This window comes from Macaca fascicularis, chromosome 1 (genome assembly GCF_037993035.2).
Source record: "Macaca fascicularis isolate 582-1 chromosome 1, T2T-MFA8v1.1".
Lineage (NCBI taxonomy): Eukaryota > Metazoa > Chordata > Mammalia > Primates > Cercopithecidae > Macaca > Macaca fascicularis.
Window position 1 is genome coordinate 37,373,697 of NC_088375.1, and position 21,686 is coordinate 37,395,382.

The following is a 21,686-nucleotide window of genomic DNA, read 5'->3' on the forward strand; positions in this document are numbered from 1 at the left end:
AGACTTGGTAGTGGGAGATAGGACGGGCGTCTCCTATATGCAGGCAAAACTTGCCACGAGCGGCTCGACTTGGGACAGGCAATTTGCCCTGCCACCCTTCCGTCGCCCCCACCCCTCCTTTACTGAAGGCCGAAGGCAGAGACGTCCTCCTCCCCCTTCTCCTCCTCTTTGGTGTCTCCAGCCAGGAGGCGGGAGCGACCCACAGCAGCTGACCCAGCTCAGGCACTGCCTCTTCCACAGCCCTCAAGACACACCATGGGCCCAGAGGCAGGTTTGCTACACAGCAGCGACGACGCAGGCGGCGGCCCCGGCGACTCGCAACTGCCTCCCTGACCACAGCGACCACCACCTAACACACCCGAGAAGCCATCGCCGCCACCGGCAGGAGAACCTAGGATCCAGAAAGCCATCCTCGCGATCAACTAAAGCTACGTCAACAACTATGGCGGGCGAGGGACCGCGGGCGGAGGCGGTGCGGGAAGGATGGGGTGTATACGTCACTCCCAGGGCCCCCATCCGAGAAGGAAGGGGCCGGCTCGCCCCTCAAAATGGCGGCAGCAGCGACGCGCCTGCGTACGGAACTCCTCTGTCGCGCCAGGGCCGGCGGGAAGTGAGGTTCTCGGAGGAGCCGCCAGAAGTGTACGGAGACTTCGAGCCCCTGGTGGCCAAAGAAAGGTCCCCGGTGGGAAAACGAAGCCGGCTAGAAGAGTTCCGGCCCGATTCTGCGAAAGAGGAAGTGAGAGAAAGCGCGTACTACCTTCGTTCTAGGCAGCGGCGGAGGCTGCCGCGACTCCAGGAAGCCGAAGAGATGCAGACGCGAAGGGCTACCCGCCTTCAGCAGCAGTACTCACAGCAGCCTCCGCTACAGCCGTCTCCCGTTACGACCGGGAGAGGGCTGCGGGACTGTCATTCCTCTGAAGGTGAGGATCGCGGAGGTAACAGTCCCAGCCGCGAGCCAGGGAACGCGCGGGGGCGGGCGCGCGCCTCCGTGGAGCTCATCCCCGCCTGGGTACTAAGTACTGGGATTGGGTACTGGGTACTCCTCAGTCCCTTCTGGACGTGTGTCGCCGTGCAAGGGCCATCCTGACCCGCAGCGGGGAAGGAAGCGCCGACCTAAGGAGTGGAAAGATGGTCGTATGGAGCGACCCGGGCAGGGCTGGGGCGCTCTGACCAACATCGGGCATCAATTTAGGGGAGTCAGGGCTGCCTTTTTCTGCAGGCCTTCACGAGGGGACAGCGAATTACTCCAGGTTCGGTTTCATTTTGGTTTCGTCTACCCTGCGGATGTTTCTACGGAAACCACTTCCATTTCCTTTTTTAACGCTGGCAGGCCAGAGTCTCCAGCTGAGGATCAAACCTTTCAGTCGTTTTCCCTCCCCACCCAGGTGGAGAGAGAGAAAGGAGAAATTTTGTGAGTGGGCATTTCGAGGGATTGCTGAGTTTAGTTAATTGATTTGAGACCTCACCCAATACTTACACCGAAATGGGGTAACTCATTTTTCCTGAACTCATGTTCCCCAGTGTCTGATAAACTTGAGCTGATTGCTCTTTCTCCAGTGTGGTGGTCCCTGCCAAAAATCTGCCACTTTGGTGGCCGTCACTGTAACCTCAAGTAGTCTGGCAAATCAGGCTGACAAAGCAACCTGAAAAACAATACTATTAATTAGTTTTCGTCTAAATGGACAAAAGGGATGCTGACAGAGTGAATGTATAGTGTTAGGTAAGTCATAGGTGAATCAGTTTCCTTAACCTATCCTCTCCCACCCTGCCCCCCCATTTTGGGACCCAACACTGAGTCACAGATGAAGTTTCATGTTAGTCCCACGTAAGGCACCTGTGAGGTAAAAATCAGCGGACCTGAGTCACAATGGGAAGACATAGTTTGTGGTAGACTATTGATATGCGGAGGAGTGGGTTTTCAGCTTACAGCACGATGATAGGCTGCAAGTTTACCTGCTGACTCGTGAAGGTACTGACAGATTTGAAGACTTGATTTTGGCAACTTTATGTTAAAGTTGTGTCAGTTACTTTTGGGTGTAGCAACTCAAGACAGTTTAGCCCATATATATGTGTGTTTTATCTCTTTTAAGATTACAAAGTTTTGGCCGGGCGCGGTGGCTCAAGCCTGTAATCCCAGCACTTTGGGAGGCCGAGACGGGCGGATCACGAGGTCAGGAGTTCGAGACCATCCTGGCTAACACGGTGAAACCCCGTCTCTACTAAAAAATACAAAAAACTAGCCGGGCGAGGTGGCGGGCGCCTGTAGTCCCGGCTACTCGGGAGGCTGAGGCAGGAGAATGGCGTAAAAACCCGGGAGGCGGAGCTTGCAGTGAGCTGAGATCCGGCCACTGCACTCCAGCCTGGGCGACACAGCGAGACTCCGTCTCAAAAAAAAAAAAAAAAAAAATTACAAAGTTTTTGCAGACAAGGAGCCTATCATATATATTTGATAGTAATTTAAGTACTTGGTTTAATTCAGTATCTTTCAGTACCTGGAAGAATGCTTTGCACAAGGTAGGCAATAAATATGTTACATTGTATTGAGTCCCACAGAGCCTAGTGCAGTTATATAGGCTAACATTTTTTTAACAAGTAAAGAATTTACCCCTATTTTATTAAATCTTTAAAGATCTAAACATTTTCACTCTTCTGCATTCTTCCACATTGTTTGTGATTCTCTACCCCATCTTTTTGATTTTCTGAAATGATATATTTTTGTAAAACAACAGTGGCAAATATTACTATATTCTAACGAATTAGTTGTATTCTGTCCCAAGAGGAGTTCTGACTAGTTTAATTCCTAAGTTTTGGTAAACCTAACCACCTGTTTCTAAAGAAATGAATTTCTTGCATTTTTGCATATGTATTGTTACAAAAATGCATAATCTGTGCCATTATCTCCCAGGTCATATATTCTGAATTTTAACTCTAGTTACGTCTGTTTTTTAGAGGATGAACCATCTTCCGAAACTGATTTAAGCCAAACGATTTCAAAGAAAACTGTCAGGAGCATACAAGAGGCTCCAGGTAAGAAGAGTTGACTTTTTGTTTATCTCCTTACCTACCAACTTTTTAAATGTTCATTGAAGTAAGCAATGTAAATATGTGTAAAGAAAAGACAAGGGCAGACATGTGAGTACTCAAGAGTACCAGCCACCCATATAACCTTGTAACATACATACTATACCAATTTCAAAGAAGAGAAAACTGAAGCACAGAGAAGCTAAGACAGTTCTGTAAGGTCACGTATGTGACTGAGCCAAAATTCAGACCCAGATTTGTCTTCTCCAGAGCCCTTTCATCTTCCAAGTGCCTCACTATCATTCTCTCATGTCATAACTAGCTACTCAGTAAAGTTTGTTAAATGTCAACTGAATGAATATGTCATACTGTCCTCTGTTTAAAATGGATTAAGTTTTTATTATTATACTTTAAGTTCTAGGGTACATGTGCACAATGTGCAGATTTGTTACATATGTATACAGCTGCCATGTTGGTGTGCTGCACCCGTTAACTCATCATTTACATTAGGTATATCTCCTAATGCTACCCTCCCCCGTGTCCCCACCCCATGACAGGCGCCCGTGTGTGATGTTCCCCATCCTGTGTCCAAGGGTTCTCATTGTTCAATTCCCACCTATGAGTGAGAACATGCGGTGTTTCGTTTTCTGTCCTTGCGATAGTTTGTGATAGTTTGCTAAGAATGATGGTTTCCAGCTTCATCCATGGCCCTACAAAGGACATGAATTCATCCTTTTTTATGGCTGCATAGTATTCCATAGTGTATGTGCCACATTTTCTTAATCCAGTCTATCATTGATGGGCATTTGGGTTGGTTCCAAGTTTTTGCTATTGTGAAAAGTGCCACAATAAACATACATTTTGCTTAAGTGTATCCTTCTTCTCAAGAAGCTTATGCTATAAATGGAAATTGAAAATGTTTACCAATGTAAGTGACAGATTAAATGGAATCTGTATGTAGATTACTTGGACTGTATCAATAGCATACTGTGCATTCACTATTACTAGAAATAAGAATATGTCTGTCTTTGAGAGGTTTGAGATACTCAGGGTTTTCTTCCTCTAAAAGGTGCTTTTATACTACATCTAATACTTAGCATATTCCCATCCCATGCCTCTTAATGAAAGGAGAGTTTAGGGAATTATTAAATGCTTATAAAGTCTAAGAGAAATTATTTAGATGGAGTCACTCTTTGATGGAGGACTGCTTTAAGTATAAGTTTAAGGTAAAGATAAGCCCTTCTTCCTCATAGAATGATAGGCATTCAGTTTAACTTTGATATTCAAAACAGTGCTATAATTGTATGTAAGGCTACCGGTGTGGTCTGAGAGAAAATTATGCAAAGATGCCCTTAAGAATAAAGACCTAGGCCGGGTGCAGTGGCTCCCACCTATAAGCCCAGCACTTTGGGAGGCCAAGGTGGGCGGATCATGAGGTCAGGAGTTCGAGACCAGCCTGGCCAATATGGTGAAAACCCCGTCTCTACTAAAAATACAAAAACTAGCCAGGTGTGGTGGTGGGCGCCTGTAACCACAGCTACCCAGGAGGCTGAGGCAAGAGAATCGCTTGAACCTGGGAGGCGGAGGTTGCAGTGAACCAAGATCGTGCCACTGCACTCCAGCCTGGGTGGTGGAGCCTGAGTCCGTCTAAAAAAAAAAAAAAAGAATAAAGACCTAAACCAAAGGACCACCTTATAAAAAAACATAGTAAAAATACATCATTTGGTCATCTTGTTATTGAAAAACTTGAAAAATGTTGATTAATTCAGAACAGGAATATAGTTTGAAATCTTCTCATTGTTTGAAATTCCATAATTGAGTTGTTTTCACTTAAAATAGCTGTTAGGTTGTTTAATCAATTCAGGTCATATATACCTACATAACAGTTATTCTCCTATGGCCAGATTCATTCCTTTCTGGAAATTATGACACTAATTTTGTAATCCAAAAATATATTAGGACAAATTTTATTTATTTTTCCAAAAGTTAACCGGATATTTTTGTTCTACTAGTGTGGTTTCTAGCTGAATAATCATAAATAGTTGTTCTTAAATGCTTACTATTTTATCATGAACATTTGCTTCTCTAGCTACTGTAGTTAGAGCATTCATTCTCCAGATACTTATTGAGCACCTACTTTGTGCCAGTCTCCATGCTTTGATTTGAGGGTGCAGTGGTGAACAAAAGCAGACAAGTGAGGGAGCCTCCTATCAAAGAAGGGTACTTAATATTTTATTCTCTCATACCTCTGTCTGGTACCCTATTCAAGTACTTTACGTGGGTTATGTATATAGTAGCATATACAGGAAATGCTTCTTAAATGAAAAGATGGGAACTGAAGTAGTGATTAATGTCTGTAGAGTAAGTTTGATTAAATGTAGCTTAGTAAAAGCAAACAAACCACAAACAGATTTTGAGGTTTAGTTTTTAGTTCAACCTGAAAAGGCTGGAAGTACAGAGAAGAAAAAGAGAAAGGTAGTTGTAATATGTGGAGTAACAGGAACTAAAATTTGCCTTTATTATCATGTGTGCAGGGTTTTCGTTTTCGTTTTTGTTTTAAAGAGACAAGGTCTCACTGTCACCCAGGCTGGAGTGCAGTGCAGTTATACTGCAGCCACAAACTCCTGGACTCAAACTATCATCCTCCTGCCTTCACCTCCCAAATAGCTGGAATTACAGGCACACACCACTATGTCTGGTTAATTTTTTTATTTTATGTGGAGACAGGGTCTCAGTATGTTGCCTAGGCTGGAAAGATTTATTTTTAAAGATATTGATATAAGTTCTAAATACTTGATATGTGAAATACTGAGATAGATATTTCATAGAATCTTAGAGCTGGAATATTTAAGGGGAACGTCAGAGTTCCAGAATGTGGTTTTTGCAACTCAGCACTAAGACATAAAGCTTTTTTATGCAGATGAATGAAACAAAACATAATATAATCCAAATTTTGGTAAATCTTTGGTTTTAGAATATGTTATTGAGGTACTTGGAGAAAATATACCTTTATAGGTGGTTTTCTAGACTAAAATTAACATTTTAATAGGATCGGCTTTTCCACTAACCCAATGCTATGGAACTAGAGAGGGTCTGAAATGAACCCTGGCCCACATTAACGTTTTTATTTAAAATTAACTTGCATTTCTTCAATACAAGGTTAAATAGTTAGAATGAGTATATTAAGTCTCAAGATGTTAAGCCTAAAATTAAAATATTCCATAAATAATCCACAATGAGGGTCCATCACAAATGGAATAGGTAATTGAGTTGGTGCCATAATACAGATTTTGATTCTTAACTGAGCAATTTAGAATATTTTTATTTAGTATTTCTTTCCTTTCTACAGCTACGGTTTGCTGAGAAAAATTGCAAATTTCTCCGTCAAGACTGTAAATTTTATATGGCAGGAAACTTGTCTCTAGTTCATTGTCATCACTAGTTCACAATAGTTGTCACTTAGAAAACTTGTCTCTGCTCCTCTAACATAAATAAAAGCTCTGTAAACCTTTGTTGAATAGATAAGAGATTATCATATAATAAAGCTAGTGTGTTTCACATTTTATATATTTTTAAATGTTTTCTCTTCCTGTATTAGCGGTGAGTGAAGATCTTGCAATCAGCTTATGTCGACCCCCTCTAAGATACCCACGATCTGGTAAGAGATTGTCTGTTGGCTTACCTTTTCTGTAAATACAATTCTATTGTCTGTTGGCTTACCTTTTCTATAAATACAATTCTGTTTTTAAATATGGTTGTACACGTATTCATATGATTCAGAACTCAAAAGTTACTATCAATATACATGAAAAAGGCTCCCTGCCCCTCTGTTCTTCAGCCAGCCAGTCTCTTCATCAAAAGCAACCAATGTTGTCAGTTTATATTTTTTGGAGATTCACAGAAATTCATGGATAAAATTATCTTGTCCTTTTTGTAACATAAATTTCGGCTTTATAAACTCTCATTTCTGTCTTTTTTTTTTATTATTATTTTGAGACAAGGTCTAACTCCGTCATACAGGCTGGAGTGCAGTGGCACAACCAGGGCTGACTACAACCTCAACCTCTCCGGCTCAAGCAGTCCTCCTGCCTCAGCCCGCCAAGTAGTGGGACTATGCATGCACCACCACGCCTGGCTAATTTTTGTATCTTTTGTAGAGATGGGATTTTGCCATGTTACCCAGGCTGATCTCAAACGCCTGGGTAAGTGATCCACCCACCTCAGCCTCCCAAAGCGCTGGGGTTACAGGCATGAGCCACGGCACCTGGCTTTCTTTTCTGCACTTTCTTGTTGTTTATTTTTACTTAACATATATACCAGAGATATTTCTATATTCATATATAAAGAGCTTCCTTTTTTGAAGAGATTGTTTTTTATATATTCCTGTGATTCTTTCTGTTAACTATGATGATTTTAAACTATGGTCAGGGACTTTATTCTTCCAGTATACTGCTAACAGAAAATTCAAGATGGAGCTCCGTGGCACAGGACGACAAAATATCCCTCCCTCAGTTATCTTTTTGACTAAAATGATTAAAAGTATTGCCCTGAAATTGATTTCATGACTATGAAGAAAACTAGTAAAGTTACTCCAGTCTACTTTTACTTCATTTTCATTGTTTTTTTGGCTCTTAAAGATGCTTTATCATGGGAACTGAAAGGGAAATGTATTTATCTTTACATTAGGTTTCTGTAGCTTCCCATTCTCTTTAACAAAGAATTATGTTGATTTATTTCAATAGATCGTTGACTATCCTATTAAGTATTCCAGTGGTAAAGATCTACTAAGGCTTTATTGATGAACCTGTGGTAAAGAACCATATGATGCATTTCCTTTTCAGCCCTAATCATTCTCTTGCTATGTCTCTTGCAGATTTGACCTACAAAACAAATGAAAATACTAAAATGAGTGAATTAGGTTCGTTTATCTCTATTCTTTTTTTTTTTTTCCAGGCAGGGTCTCACTCTCACCCAGGTTGGAGTGCAGTGGCATGATCTTGGCTCACTGCAACCTCCTCCTCCCACTGTAGTCCCAGCTACTCCGGAGGCTTAACTGAGCCTCCCACCTCAGCCTTCGGAGTAGCTGGGACTACAGTCATGTGCCACCATGCCTGGCTAATTCCTGTATTTTTTATAGAGATAGGGTTTCACCATGTTGCCCAGGCTAGTCTTGAATTCCTGGGCTCTAGCAATCCACCCACTTTAGCCTCCCAAAGTGCTGGGATTATTGGCATGCACCACTGCACCCAACCCTATCTCTAATTCTTATAGGGCCTCTTTAAGGGTCTAGATTAATAGAATACAAGAGTATACTTATCTAGTCATTGGCTTGAGAATACTAATTTATTACGTCAGCTTGTGGGGACATAGTCCCTATGACTAGGACCTCCCATAAATAGCCTTGGTTTTTGTTGTCTGTAGTTATGCCTATATTATTGCTTAAATTCATATAAAAACATTTAATAAATCAATTTAGTCCTTGCTAGTCTTCATTAAATTCACACTATTCGGAAAAAGGTATCAACTTACCAATTAAGTTTTTTCTCTTGATTTATTCTGTTTTCGTTTTTGTTTTTCTGAGACAGAGTCTTGCTCTGTCACCCAAGCTGTAGTGCAATGGTGCGATCTTGGCTCACTGCAACTTCCACCTCCCAGGTTCAAGCAATTCTCCTGCCTCAGCCTCCCAAGTAGCTGGGATTACAGGTGCCCACCACCATGCCTGGCTACTTGTTTTGTATTTTTAGTAGAGACAGGGTTTCACCATGTTGGCCAGGCTGGTTTCAAACTCCAGGGTTTCACCATGTTGGCCAGGCTGGTTTCAAACTCCAGGGTTTCACCATGTTGGCGAGGCTGGTTTCAAACTCCCTGACCTTGTGATCTACCCCCACTTGGCTTCCCAAAGTGCTGGGATTATAGGCGTGAGCCACCACACCCAGTCTTTCCCTTGATTTTTATTTTTATTTTTTATTTTTATTTATTTATTTTTATTTTTTCGAGACAGGGTCTTGCTCTATCACCCAGGCTGGTGTGCAATGACGTGATCTTGGCCCACTGCAAGCTCCACTTCCTGGGTTCAAGTGATTCTCCTGCCTCAGCCTCTCAAGCGTCTGGGATTACAGATGACCACCATGACACCCAGCTAATTTTTGTATATTTAGTAGAGGTGGGCTTTCACCACGTTGGTCAGGCTGATCTCGAACTCCTGACCTCAAGCGATCCACCTGCCTTGGCCTCCCAAAGTTTTGAGATTACAGGCATGAGCGACTGCACGGCAGCCCTTTCTTGATTTAGAAAGTGAATTTGATACTTTGTTCATAGTAAGTTCAGTGCCCTTTGCTATAATATGTTTGTTGAACTGGTTTTAATTCATTTCAGTGTCTCTCTGGCTGTAGGACATGACATACTACGATTTCTGGTTTTAAATGAATCTACACTGAATGTCATTGGACTTAGTTTTTTTTACATTTTAATTTTTTTCTAAATTTGAAGATGAGCCAAAAGGGAAACGCTTCATTTTTCTTTATAAATCATTGCACATTCTTCTAATTCATCTTTCGCTTAAGTTGAGGCCACTTCTTTAGATACTTAAAAAAACTTTTTAGGCTAAGTGCGGTAGCTCACACAGGTGCTGCGCACCTGTAACCCCGGCTACTTGGGAGGCTAAGGCAGGAGAATCACTTACACACAGGAGGTAGAGGTTGCAGTGAGCCAAGATTGCGCCACTGCACTCCAGCCTGGGCAAAAAGAGTAATAAAACTCTGTCTCAAAAAAAAAAAAAAAAAACTTTTTAAAAAAGATAACTTGGAGCTGAAATAACCTAACACTCTTTGCTGGACTTAAAAATCATTTTTATGAGCACCTTGTAATAAAAACTTTGTTTTTTATTGTCTGAAATTGTCATATTATTTAAATTCATTTTTTTCTGTGATTGTAAATTTAAAAAAGAGATTTTCATTTTAAAGTCATTTTCTGTGGGTTTAATACAAAGAATGAGGCTGGGCACGGTGGCCCATGCCTATAATCCCAGCACTTTGGGAGGCTGAGGCAAGTGGGTCACCTGAGGTCAGGAGTTTGAGACCATCCTGGCCAACAGAGTGAAACCCTGTCTCTGCTAAAAATACAAAAAATTAATCAGGCATGGTGGTGGGCATCTGTAATCCCAACTGCTTGGGAGGCTGAGGCAGGGAGAACTGCCTGAACCGGGGAGGTGGAGGTTGCAGTGAGCCGAAATTGTGCCATTGCACTCCAGCCTGGGCGATAGAGCGAGATTCAGTCTCAAAATAAATAAATAAATAAATAAAACAAAGAATGACATTCTTCAATTCCTTTATAGTAACGTTAGTACACCTTGGAGTATATGAAATGGCGATTCGTGGAGTTTGAATACTAGTGATAACACCAGACTATTCTTTGCTCTCTCCTCCTGCTGCCCCACTCTTTTTTTTTTTTTTTTTTTTGAGACGGAGTCTCGCTCTGTTGCCCAGGCTGGAGTGCAGTGGCGCGATCTCAGCTCACTGCAAGCTCCGCTCCCCCGGGTTCACGCCATTCTCCTGCCTCAGCCTCCCGAGTAGCTGGGACTACAGGCGCCGCCACCTCGCCCGGCTAATTTTCTTGTATTTTTAGTAGAGACGGGGTTTCACCGTGTTAGCCAGGATGGTCTCGATCTCCTGACCTCATGATCCGCCCGTCTCGGCCTCCCAAAGTGCTGGGATTACAGGCTTGAGCCACCGCACCCGGCCGCTGCCCCACTCTTGACTGTATTCTCAAAAGCATGATTGGCATCGAATAGTCTTTTTTTTTTTTTTTTTTTTTTTGAGACAGTCTCGCTCTGTCACCCAGGCTGGACTGTAGTGGTACAATCTCAGCTCACTGCAACCTCCACCTCCTAGGCTTAAGCAATGCTCTGACTTCAGCCTCCCATGTAGCTGGGATTACAGACACATGACACCATGCCTGGCTAATTTTTGTATTTTTAGCAGAGACAGTGTTTCACCATGCTTGCCAGGTTGGTCCTGAACGCCTGACCTCAAATGATACACCTTCCTTGGCCTCCCAAAGTACTCGGATTACAGGCGTGAGCCACCATGCCCAGCAGATAGTCTTAAAACTATCTGTACCTGGGGTCAGCAAGCTACAGCTTCTGTGTGAAATTGGCCTACAATCTTTTTATTCAGCCGATGAACTAAGAAGGAATTTTTACACTCCTGAAAAAAAACAAAGCATGTAACAGAGACCTTATGTGACTCACAAAGCTTAAAATATCTACTATTTAGTCCTTTATAAAAAAAAGTTTGCTGACCCCTGATTTATAGTGATGGCAAGAATAAAGACGACAAATCACCCAAATGGTCGTTTGTTGTCAGAGTAAATTCAGAAGTTACATACTTGCCTGAACATGTATTTATTACAACACTCCATACTAGGTTGTACCTAGAGCACAAGAAGAAAGGAAACAAGTCAGGCGTGGTGGCTCACATCTGTAATCCCAGCACTTTGGGAGGCTGAGGTGGACAGAATCTGAGGTCAGGAGTTCGACATGAGCCTGGCCAACATGGTGAAACCCCATCTCTACTAAAATTACAAAAATTAGCCAGTCGTGGTGGTGGGCACCTATAATCCCAGCTACTCGGGAGGCTAAGGCAGGAGAATCGCTTGAACCCGGGAGTTGAAGGTTGTAGTGAGCCGAGATAGTGCCATCACACGCCCTGGGCGACAAGAGCGAGACTCCATCTCAAAAAAAAAAAATGAAGAAAGGAAACAATGACTCCTGTGTTCTATCCAGTATTCCTTTGAGAAAGCACAGTGGTCTTATTTATATTTTCACGTCTGTCCCCAGACAAAACACAAAGTAAGCCAAGTTTATATTTTCTTGAGTGGCCTTTGCTCCTCACACCAAGTACCTCCCACAAATCTCTAGGAATAGCGAAATCTACAGGAGAAATGTAGATGCTTTGGCACCTGGGCTTTCAAAATAACTAGGGAATTTTGTAAGTTGTAAAAAGCTGGGTTATACCTAAGGTTTGAATTCCTTAAAAACTGTGGCCAAGTAACAGAAAGTAAATAGAAAGTGGCACAATTAGTGCTTGGTTTTCACTAGAGGGGATGACTATTAAGTGGTCTATCTTAAAACAAACATAAAGACCTGGGACTTCTGAAAGTAGCTTTTCCTAATTGGTTGAGGTTATTGGAAAATATAACACCTTCTTAAACAGCATGGTTTAGTTATTACCATTTGTCTATATATTTGTTACAGCCACAGCCTTTATGAGTTTCTCAATAATGTTTTAATATTAAGGATTTTTTGCTCAAAATATGATTTTAATTCTCAAAGCTTCTATATGAACATTGGGAAGAGTAATACCTTTTTTAAAAAAGTATTTTTTTTAAGGCCAGGCATGGTGGCTCATGCTTGTAATGCCAGCTCTTTGGGAGGCCCAGGCAGGTGGATCACTTGAACCCAGAAATTTAGCCTGGGCAACATGGCGAAACCTCATCTCTACAGAAAAAAATGCAACTGTTAGCTGGGTGTGGTGGCATGTGCCTATAGTCCCAGTTACTTGGGAGGCTGAGTCTGGAGGATCACTTGAAGCCAGGACGCAGAGGTTGCAGTGAGCTGAGATTGTGCCACTGCACTCCAGCCTAGGCAACAAAAAGAGACCTTGTCTCAAAAGAAAAAAGAGGCTGGGTGCAGTGGCTCATGCCTGTAATCCCAGCACTTTGGGAGGCTGAGGCAGGTGGATCACCTGAGGTCAGGAGTTCAAGACCAGCCCGGCCAACATGGCGAAACCCCGTCTCTACTAAAAATACAAAAATTAGCCGGGCATGGTGGCACACGCCTATAGTCCCAGCTACTCAGGAGACTGAGGTAGGAAAATCACTTGAACCCTGGAGGCGGAGGTTGCAGTGAGCCGACACCGCACCACTGCACTCCAGCCTGGGTGACAGAGTGAGACTCTGTCTCAAAAAACAAAAACAAAAAAATCTAATGCTTTAACTTTCTACATGTAGTAGCCAAGTTTAAAATAAAGGTAGCTGAATAACAAAAGAGGGAAATGAAATTAAAGCTTATGTAGCCATAGCTACTGATTCATCATCAGATCACACTTAAATATTTATTTCCATTATTTGCAGCTTGGGTAAAAAGGGGAAAACAGGTAGAATGTTTAAAACTTTGCAGGTAATCTAATTATTGAGCACTAATTTTAGACTTTTTCTTAAGTTGCTAAGTAACATTAATCATAGTATGAAAAATATTAGCAAAAGTCTAGACTACACAGACTTTATTCTGTAATCATAAAATATATTTTATTCATGGAACAAACATTTTTATTTTTAAATTTTTTTTTGAGACAGGGTCTCACTCTGTCACCCAGGCTGGGTTGCAGTAGCGTGATCTCCGCTCACTGCAGCCTCCACCTCAAAGTGCTGGGATTACAAGGCATGAGCCACCATGCCTGGCCAAACATTTTTAAACACCTTCTTTATGTCAGTGACTGACCTAAATACTAGGCTCATAAATAGCCATTCGGTTTTTTTTTTTTTTTTTTTTTCCTCTACCTCTTAGATGTATGTGAGGTAATGGAAAAGAAAAACAAGTTTACAAATCATTTTTTTTAAAGTGCTAAATAGTGATACATGTCTGTGGGAGCCTAGACGAGAAGCACCGTACTCAGTGGAAGAGGTTGAGGCAGCTTTATGAGTTGGAAATGACATTTGGATTGAATTTTGAGGGATGAATAGCAGGCAGGATGAGGACGGAGACTTGCAAATACTACAGTTTGCTTTATAATAGACATTATTTTACCTTTAGAGAGCATGCAATATGAGAAAGTCCTTTATATTACAGACAGTAGTCTCACACTAGCCATGATTCTTTATCTGAGACATTAAATAATTTTTAGAATGACATTTTAAATCATAGCAGGCTTGGGTTTCTTGAGCTTTGTTTACCAGAATGAAAACTATGTTTTAAAATGTATCTGTAGCCAAAACAATGGATAACCTGATTCAGTAATGATTATTCTTCAAATCTACAGGGATTGAAATGAAAACTATGTTTTAAAATGTATCTGTAGCCAAAACAATGGATAACCTGATTCAGTAATGATTATTCTTCAAATCTACAGGGATTATTATTATTTAAGATATCTAATTCATAGATATTATTGGATTATAAAACACCAAATAGTACTTTTTTTGGTTTTAGTGATGGGATCAAGATAGCATTGCATAACTAGTTATTCCTGTTTTGAATACTATTGATAAATATTTATTGTCAGGAACATAGAATTCTAAAACACGATCTTTAGTCACTAGATTAAATCCAGAAGTCTGAAAAGTATTGAAAAATGGATAGAATCCATGATTTATTAGATACTTCAAATGGGGAGCTCCCTTATGTAAGCTGGCTAAAAAATAATTATTAAACCATCCATGCTAATTAGATAACACATGGATAAATAGAAAAAAGCAGACTGAATTTTAGGCAACTTGGTATATGGAGGATTAAATATTAAGTGAATTGGCTCTAGACAAATTGACCTGGAGCTTCAAATGTGGACAGAAATAAAACATATCTTCAAATGTACACAGATAAAACATGCCTATCAAATGAAAAAAGGAGGGATTACTGTACTAGTCATACTACTGTACTATGTACTATACTGTTCTGATAGCTCAACAAATGGATGTAAATCTCCAACATATCCTTTCCATTATTATAGATTCTAAAATCCATTCAGCCGTAGTTAAAGAGGTTTTGTCTACCTTCTAATTTTTAAAGTAACTATGTAAAACATAACACTGAAATATAAATGAGACTTTAGTAAAGCCTACTGTATTATATGAATTACACTTAGAAGTTTGTTGGAACCTCTCATATTAGGAAAAGTTCAGCTATCAGCCTTTTCTTTATTCATTTATTCAAAAAATTGACCAAGCGCAGTGGCTCATGCCTGTAATGCCAGCATTTTGGGAGGCCAAGGCAGGCAGATTATTGAGCTCAAGAGTTCGAGACCAGCTGGGCAACATGGCATACAAAACCCTGTCTCTACAAAAAGGACAAATATTAGCAGGATATGGTGACATGTGCCTGTAGTCACAGCTACTCGGGAGGCTGATGTGGGAGGATGGCTTGAGCCTAGAAGGTAGGGGTTGCAGTGAGCCAAGATCACACCACTGCACTTCAGCCTGGACAACAGAACCAGACCATGTCTCAAAACAAACAAAAAACTATTGAGTGCTTATTATGTGCTATTATGAACAAGACTGATGAGGTGGCAGAATTGTAATAGACTGGAAGTCAAAAGAGCCTGTGGTCTTCTAGCTTTTTTTATTATTACATTAGTCCTATACCCTTAGACAAGTCACTTGATATCTATGAACCTTACTTATGAAAATCTTCCCTTATAAGATGGGAATCAGATAACATTCGTGAAGGGTTTTTTGAAAACCAAATAGCATCATGCAAATATTAAGGACTTAGCATTTTAAGATAATAACAAAAATATGATTATTGATTAAGAAAGCATCTTGTATTTGCATGCTATGTGAATAGTTACATAAATGAACAAAGTAAAACTGCTGTACAAAAATACGAAGTACTATAATAATTATGCACTTCGAGAATAAAACTTCAAAAAGAGAACAATACCTTTTTGTAGAATGGAAATACTAGTTAAAAATTTTTGGCCAGCTGTGTAGCTCATGGCTGTAATCCCAGCACTTTAAGAGACCAAAGTGCTGGGATTATAGGCTAGGAGATGGGAGGATTTCTTGAGGCCAGGAGTTTGAGACCAGCCTGGTCATCATGTGAAACCCCATCTCTTATTTTAAATTAAAAATTTTTTTTTTGACTTTTCCTTTTTCTCCCTCAAAAAAGAGAAAAAGAAAGGACAGTGTTCCTAAGGAACCTAGAGCAAAATAGTACCTAATACACCAGAGTCTAGCTCTTTAAGAGTAACATGGTGTTATCAGCAGTTTTCTCTGGGTTAGTTTTTTTTTTTTTTTAATTAAAAAATGCTGGCAAATATATTTCAGATACTAATTTGCACTTGCCACTGACAAGAGGAAGTATTTTCAGTGGAACTCAAAGCTTGACTAGTATTATACTAATCTAATTAAATGGATTTAAAAGAAATATTTTCAAATTCACCATACAGTGTGTTGGCACTTGCTTTCCATAATGCTATTGTCCCTTTTAATAAGAAAATTGAGGTTAAAATTAGTAGAGCTAAAAACTGAAATATTCTGAGTTTTGTTGAAGAAGTGTAAATCACGCTACTTCTCTACATATGATCCTTCAGTGATATTTTAACCCAATTGTGCAATACCTGCTTTTGGGTACTTCTCACTTTTTTTTTTTTTTAATTTCACAATAGTCCATGTAAAAATACTATGTTCCAAGTTTATTTGATGTGTTTTGCTTATTTATTTTTGTTCAGATTCTCTGTTGCTCTGGAAAACAGTGATGTACATGGACCCGCTGGAAGGAGAATTTTCTTTACCTTTCCTCCTCTTTGGATATACCAGTGCCCTAAAGAACTGGTTCATCAGTCCAGTTAGTGTAGTTGGTTTTTAAAGGGAGTACAGGGGATTTGGCAAATAAGAGAATGAGAATATAGTAAACCTATACACACTAGAATATTTCTCAATGTAGAATTTAATGTTTTTTTGCATACAAAGGTTACATTTTAGAGTAAAAATAGACCTGTGACTGAAGGAAAATCAAGCACTTCATTTCCTTTTTTTGTTTGTTTTGAGACAGAGTCTTGCTGTGTCGCCCAGGCTGGTGTACAGTGGCGCAATCTCGGCTCACTGCAACCTCTGTTTCCCAGGTTCAAACTGTTCTCCTGCCTCAGCCTTCCGAGTAGCTGGCATGCACCACCACGCCTGGCTGATTTTTGTATTTTTAGTAGAGACAGGGTTTTACCATGTTGACCAGGCTGGTCTCAGACTCCTGACCTCAAGTGATCCACCCACCTCGGCCTCCCAAAGTGCTGGGATTATAGGCATGAGCCACTACCCCCGGCCAATTCTTAGTGATTTAACAGGAAAAGAATGTATTTAATGTGTCCTTACGTTCATTTTCCTAAATGAGATGCTTTTTTTATTCCTAAGCTTTAACTTTTTTTCCTAAGCTTTTGTTTATTTCTAAGCTTTAACTTTTGATGTTATATGTTTAATATTTGATGTATGCTTTTCTCTTCTAGAAGCCACCAGTGTCCAACAGAAGGTCAATTTCTCTGAAGAAGGTATTTTATTTTTAAATATCATACAATATATATTTGAAGTCTTTTTCTTTACATTAGAAGCCATTCTGATAGATACTTAAGAAGTGAGAACACAGCCGGGGACTGTGGCACATGCCTATAGTCCCAGCTACTCAGGATGCTGAGGCAGGAGGATCACTTGAGTCCAGGAGTTCTGGGCTATCTGTAGTGTGCTATGCCGACCGGGTGTCTGCACTAAGTTTGGCATCAATATGGTGGCCTCCCGGGAGCGGGGGACCACCGTGTTGCCTAAAGAGGGGTGAATCCATTCAGTTCAGAAACGGACCAGGTCAAAACTCCCGTGCTGATCAGTAGTGGGATTGTACCTGTGAATAGCCACTGCACTCCAGCCTGGGCAACGTAGTGAGACCCCATCTCTTTAAAAAGTGAGAACAGAAAATAATGTATTTTTCTTCATGAAAAAAAATTCATGCTTATCTAAACTGTTAACTGGGCAGAAATAATAGGAAAGATAGAATGAGTGATGACAGCCTTACATTTTAAGCATCTTTTGTCTATTTGGGTTCATTTTAAGCAAAGGTAATATTTGCTATTATGGTATTAAAATAATCAGTTTTCGGCCGGGCGCGGTGGCTCAAGCCTGTAATCCCAGCACTTTGGGAGGCCGAGACGGGCGGATCACAAGGTTAGGAGATTGAGACCATCCTGGCTAACACGGTGAAACCCCGTCTCTACTAAAAAAATACAAAAAACTAGCCGGGCAAGGTGGCGGACGCCTGTAGTCCCAGCTACTCGGGAGGCTGAGGCAGGAGAATGGCGTGAACCCGGGAGGTGGAGCTTGCAGTGAGCTGAGATCCGGCCACTGCACTCCAGCTTGGGTGACAGAGCGAGACTCCGTCTCAAAAAAAAAAAAAAATCAGTTTTCCAAATTCTCATAATCAGTTTATGTTTGAAAAGTACAGGAGTAAAATTTAGTTTTTGTTGAAGCCCAGCATAATCTGAGGGTGGTCACCTGCATAATAGAATGTTTGTGTGCAGGTGTGTATACACTACCCCTCCACCACCAACACACACACACACAAACACACATCTGAATTTAACTACACACTAATTATATGTAGTTTTCCTCCCCATAAACTTTTTCCACTGTTTAATGCTCATCTGTTCATTTTTGACTCCACATTAAAGGCTTAGAATATAGTTTTTTAGATATTACTGTGAATATTTGTTTAGGAAAGTATTATGTGCCCCAGAGAACACAAATTGAGCTAAATTTTAGTTCATTTGGAACTTTGGGATTCAAAATAATAAGCATGATAAACAGCAGATCTGTATCTGATAACCTAAAAGCCTTCTCTTAATGTTAAATTACTTGCTTGTTTTTTTAAAATTCAGATCTTTTGAGCATTAAAATAAGAGTATACTAGTATATTGTTTACTTCTCTTTAGGAGAAACTGAAGAAGATGATCAAGACAGCTCTCAGAGCAGTGTCACTACTGTTAAGGCCAGATCCAGGGATTCTGATGAATCTGGAGGTAACGTTGCTTTATATACATATGACTCTTCTCATAGAACTATCTTTGGTATTCCATGAATTTGCTTTTTAAAAAAAAACTTTCATATTTTTATTACTACTTTATAAAAAGTGAATTTTTCTTTTACTATTTATTAAAATTAATTATTTCATGTATAGATCTGATTAATAATATGTCATGACATCTAAACAAATCACTTTTAGCTTTTTTTGATATTTGTGGAAAATAAGATATTTTTGTGTTCAAAGGAATTTGTTGTTTTTGAATTTTATAGAGAAACTAATCACATTGCCATTGGAACTGACAACACTATCTGGAGTGTTACTTTTAGGAAGTTTTCATTTAATTAGATAACTACCTTTATCTCTGGATTTTCAAATTCAAACCAAGTTATTAATTAACAAGTTCTGATTGTTTATGTGAATTTAAGTTCATTCAGTGAAAGAGTTGACTAAAGACTAAAGAGAGAAAAATACCAGTTTGAGGCTTAAGATAATGTTGAACAAAAAAGATAATGCTAAACAAATTTGTAAACTCTGTAAATAATGAGTAATTTTATACTTTAGTCCTGCACTTTCCCCTCACCACCTCCTTAAAATTTCTGTAATTCCAATTCTTTTTTTTTTTTTTTTTGAGGCGGAATCTCGCTCTGTCACCCAGGCTGGAGTGCAGTGGCGCGATATCGGCTCACTGCAGCCTCTGCGTCCCGAGTTCAAGTGATTCTCCTGCCTCAGCCCCCCGAGTAGCTGGGATTACAGGTGTGCACCACCACACCTGGCTAATTTTTGTATTTTTAGTAGAGACGAGATTTCACCTTGTTGGCCAGGCTGGTCTTAAACTCCTGACCTCAGGTGATCCACCTGCCTCTGCCTCCCAAAGTGCTGGGATTACAGGCGTGAGCCACCATGCCTGACCTGTAATTCCTATCCTTTACTTCATCATTTCACTTCAAAAATAAGTACATAAGGCTGGGCACAGTGGCTCACATCTGTAATCCCAGCACTTTGGGAGGCTGAGGCAGGCGGATCACAAGGTCAGGAGATAGAGATCATCCTGGTTAACACGATGAAACCCCGTCTCTACTAAAAATACAAAAAAATTAGCCAGACCTGGTGGCGGGCACCGGTAGTCCCAGCTACTCGGGAGGCTGAGGCAAGAGAATGGCATGAGCCCAGGAGGCGGAGCTTGCAGTGAGCCGAGATCGCGCCACTGCACTCCAGCCTGGGCAACAGAGCAAGACTCCGTCTCAAAAAAAACAAAACAAAATAAAATAAAAATAAGTACATAACCTGGTTTTGTTTTTGTTTTTTATTTTTTTGAGACAGGATCTCGCTGTATCACCCAGGTTTGAGTACAGTGATGCGACCATGGCTCACTGCAGCCTCGACCTCCCAGGCTTAAGCAATTCTCCTGCCTCATCCTCCCAAAGTGCTGAGATTATAGGTGTGGGCCACCATGCCTGGCATTATAAGCCAGTTGATGGGCATTTGGCATTCTGTGTATTTCCCACCCTTCCTCATTTTTCCTATGTATTTTTGATATAGAAATGGAGATTTGTAACACGCTGGTAGTGTCTAACCAGAATTCCTGGGTTCCATTCCTTCACTTTTTAGCTGTTTGCCCTTAGAGAGTTATTTAACTTCTGTGTTCCTCAGTCTCGTCATCTGGATTGTTGTGAGTGTTAAATTAATTCATATATGCAAAACATTACCTGGCACATAGTAGACACTAAGTGCTATTACTAGTGTTCATACGTGTTACATGAAGCTCTAAAAATCAGAGATTAATTAAACCATTTATATAGCCAATAGTTTGCTGCCATTGCTACCAGCATAACTATTTGGAAGTACATAAACCCCAGGTCCTGTGATCATGCCATCGCACTTCAGCCTGGGCGACAGAGCGAGACTCCATCTCAAAAACAAAAAAAAGGCCACTTCACCTTTTTGTGTCAATGTGGCTGTTTCCAAAACAGCAACCTGATCACTTTTAAACTAATTTAGTTATAAATTCTACTTTTATATGGAAACTTTTCTACTTAAAAACATATAAAAATTCTACTTTTATATGTTTTTAAGAAGAGTAGACTGAAAGCAAGGCATAGTGATAGGTACCTATAGTCCCAGATACTGAGGAGGCTGAGGCAGGAGGATCCCTTCAGTTCAAGACCAGCCTGGGCAATAACGTGAGACTCCATGTCTTTAAAAAAAAAAAAAAAGAGGAAGAAGAAGAAAGAAAGAAAAAGAGTATACAAAAATATTGCCCACTTGCAATAAAAATTTAAAGCAAAACTGGATACTGATGATTTCAAGATGATCCACTGTTGTAAACTTACAAAATGTTTCTCAACTCAAAGGTTTTATTATCTCATTACCTTGTGGCATGTTCTATATCATAACAATTTTTTAAGTGATTATCAGCTAATTTTTTAGATGTGACGTGATACTTTAGAAACTTTTTTAACCTTTTTTTTTTTGAGATGGAGTCTCACTCTGTCGCTCAGGCTGGAGTACAGTGGTGTGATCTTGGCTCACTGCACCTCTGCCTCCCGGGTTCAAGCAGTTCTCCTGCTCTCAGCCTCCTAAGTAGCTTGGATTACAGGCACGCGCCACCACGCCCAGATAATTTTTGTATTTTTAGTGGAGACAGGGTTTCACCATGTTGGCCAGGCTGGTCTCGAACTCCTAACCTCAGGTGATCCGCTTGCCTCAGCCTCCCAGTGTGCTGGGATTATAGGTGAAAGCCACTGCACCCAGCCTAGAAACTTTTTAAAATAAATTATGCATCCAAGTTTTTAACCACCTGGGAGTTATCTGAATATTTTTGCTCTTTTTATTAATTTCTCACTGTTGTCTTATAAAATGTGCAGTTTAAAAGTTGAATATTATTTGTAGTGTA

At 40.5% G+C, this 21,686-nt stretch overlaps 1 protein-coding gene and 1 long non-coding RNA gene across 14 annotated transcripts in view; both read left to right on the forward strand.

The window, feature by feature from the left end:
- Nucleotides 1–235: 235 nt before the first annotated feature.
- On the forward strand, nucleotides 236–549 carry LOC141409258 (uncharacterized). Its single transcript, XR_012428810.1, has one exon. It is a non-coding gene; the product is annotated as an uncharacterized lncRNA (long non-coding RNA).
- TOR1AIP1 (torsin 1A interacting protein 1) overlaps nucleotides 236–21,686 on the forward strand; it is a 37,571-nt gene continuing 16,120 nt past the window's right edge. For 6 of the 13 annotated variants that reach the window (XR_012428692.1, XR_012428689.1, XM_005540130.4 and 3 more), the window contains exons 1-6: nucleotides 236–920; nucleotides 2,950–3,027; nucleotides 6,620–6,679; nucleotides 7,895–7,939; nucleotides 17,232–17,273; nucleotides 18,702–18,788. Coding sequence is in view for 8 of the 13 variants with exons in the window: in XM_005540130.4 (XP_005540187.3) it covers nucleotides 443–920; nucleotides 2,950–3,027; nucleotides 6,620–6,679; nucleotides 7,895–7,939; nucleotides 17,232–17,273; nucleotides 18,702–18,788 (790 nt within the window). In the remaining 5 variants the exon portion in view is untranslated. Of the gene's footprint in view, nucleotides 921–2,949; nucleotides 3,028–6,619; nucleotides 6,680–7,894; nucleotides 7,940–17,231; nucleotides 17,274–18,701; nucleotides 18,789–21,686 lie in introns of those variants that run through there. The other 7 variants (XR_012428704.1, XR_012428696.1, XM_005540133.4 and 4 more) reach the window with 2 other exon arrangements.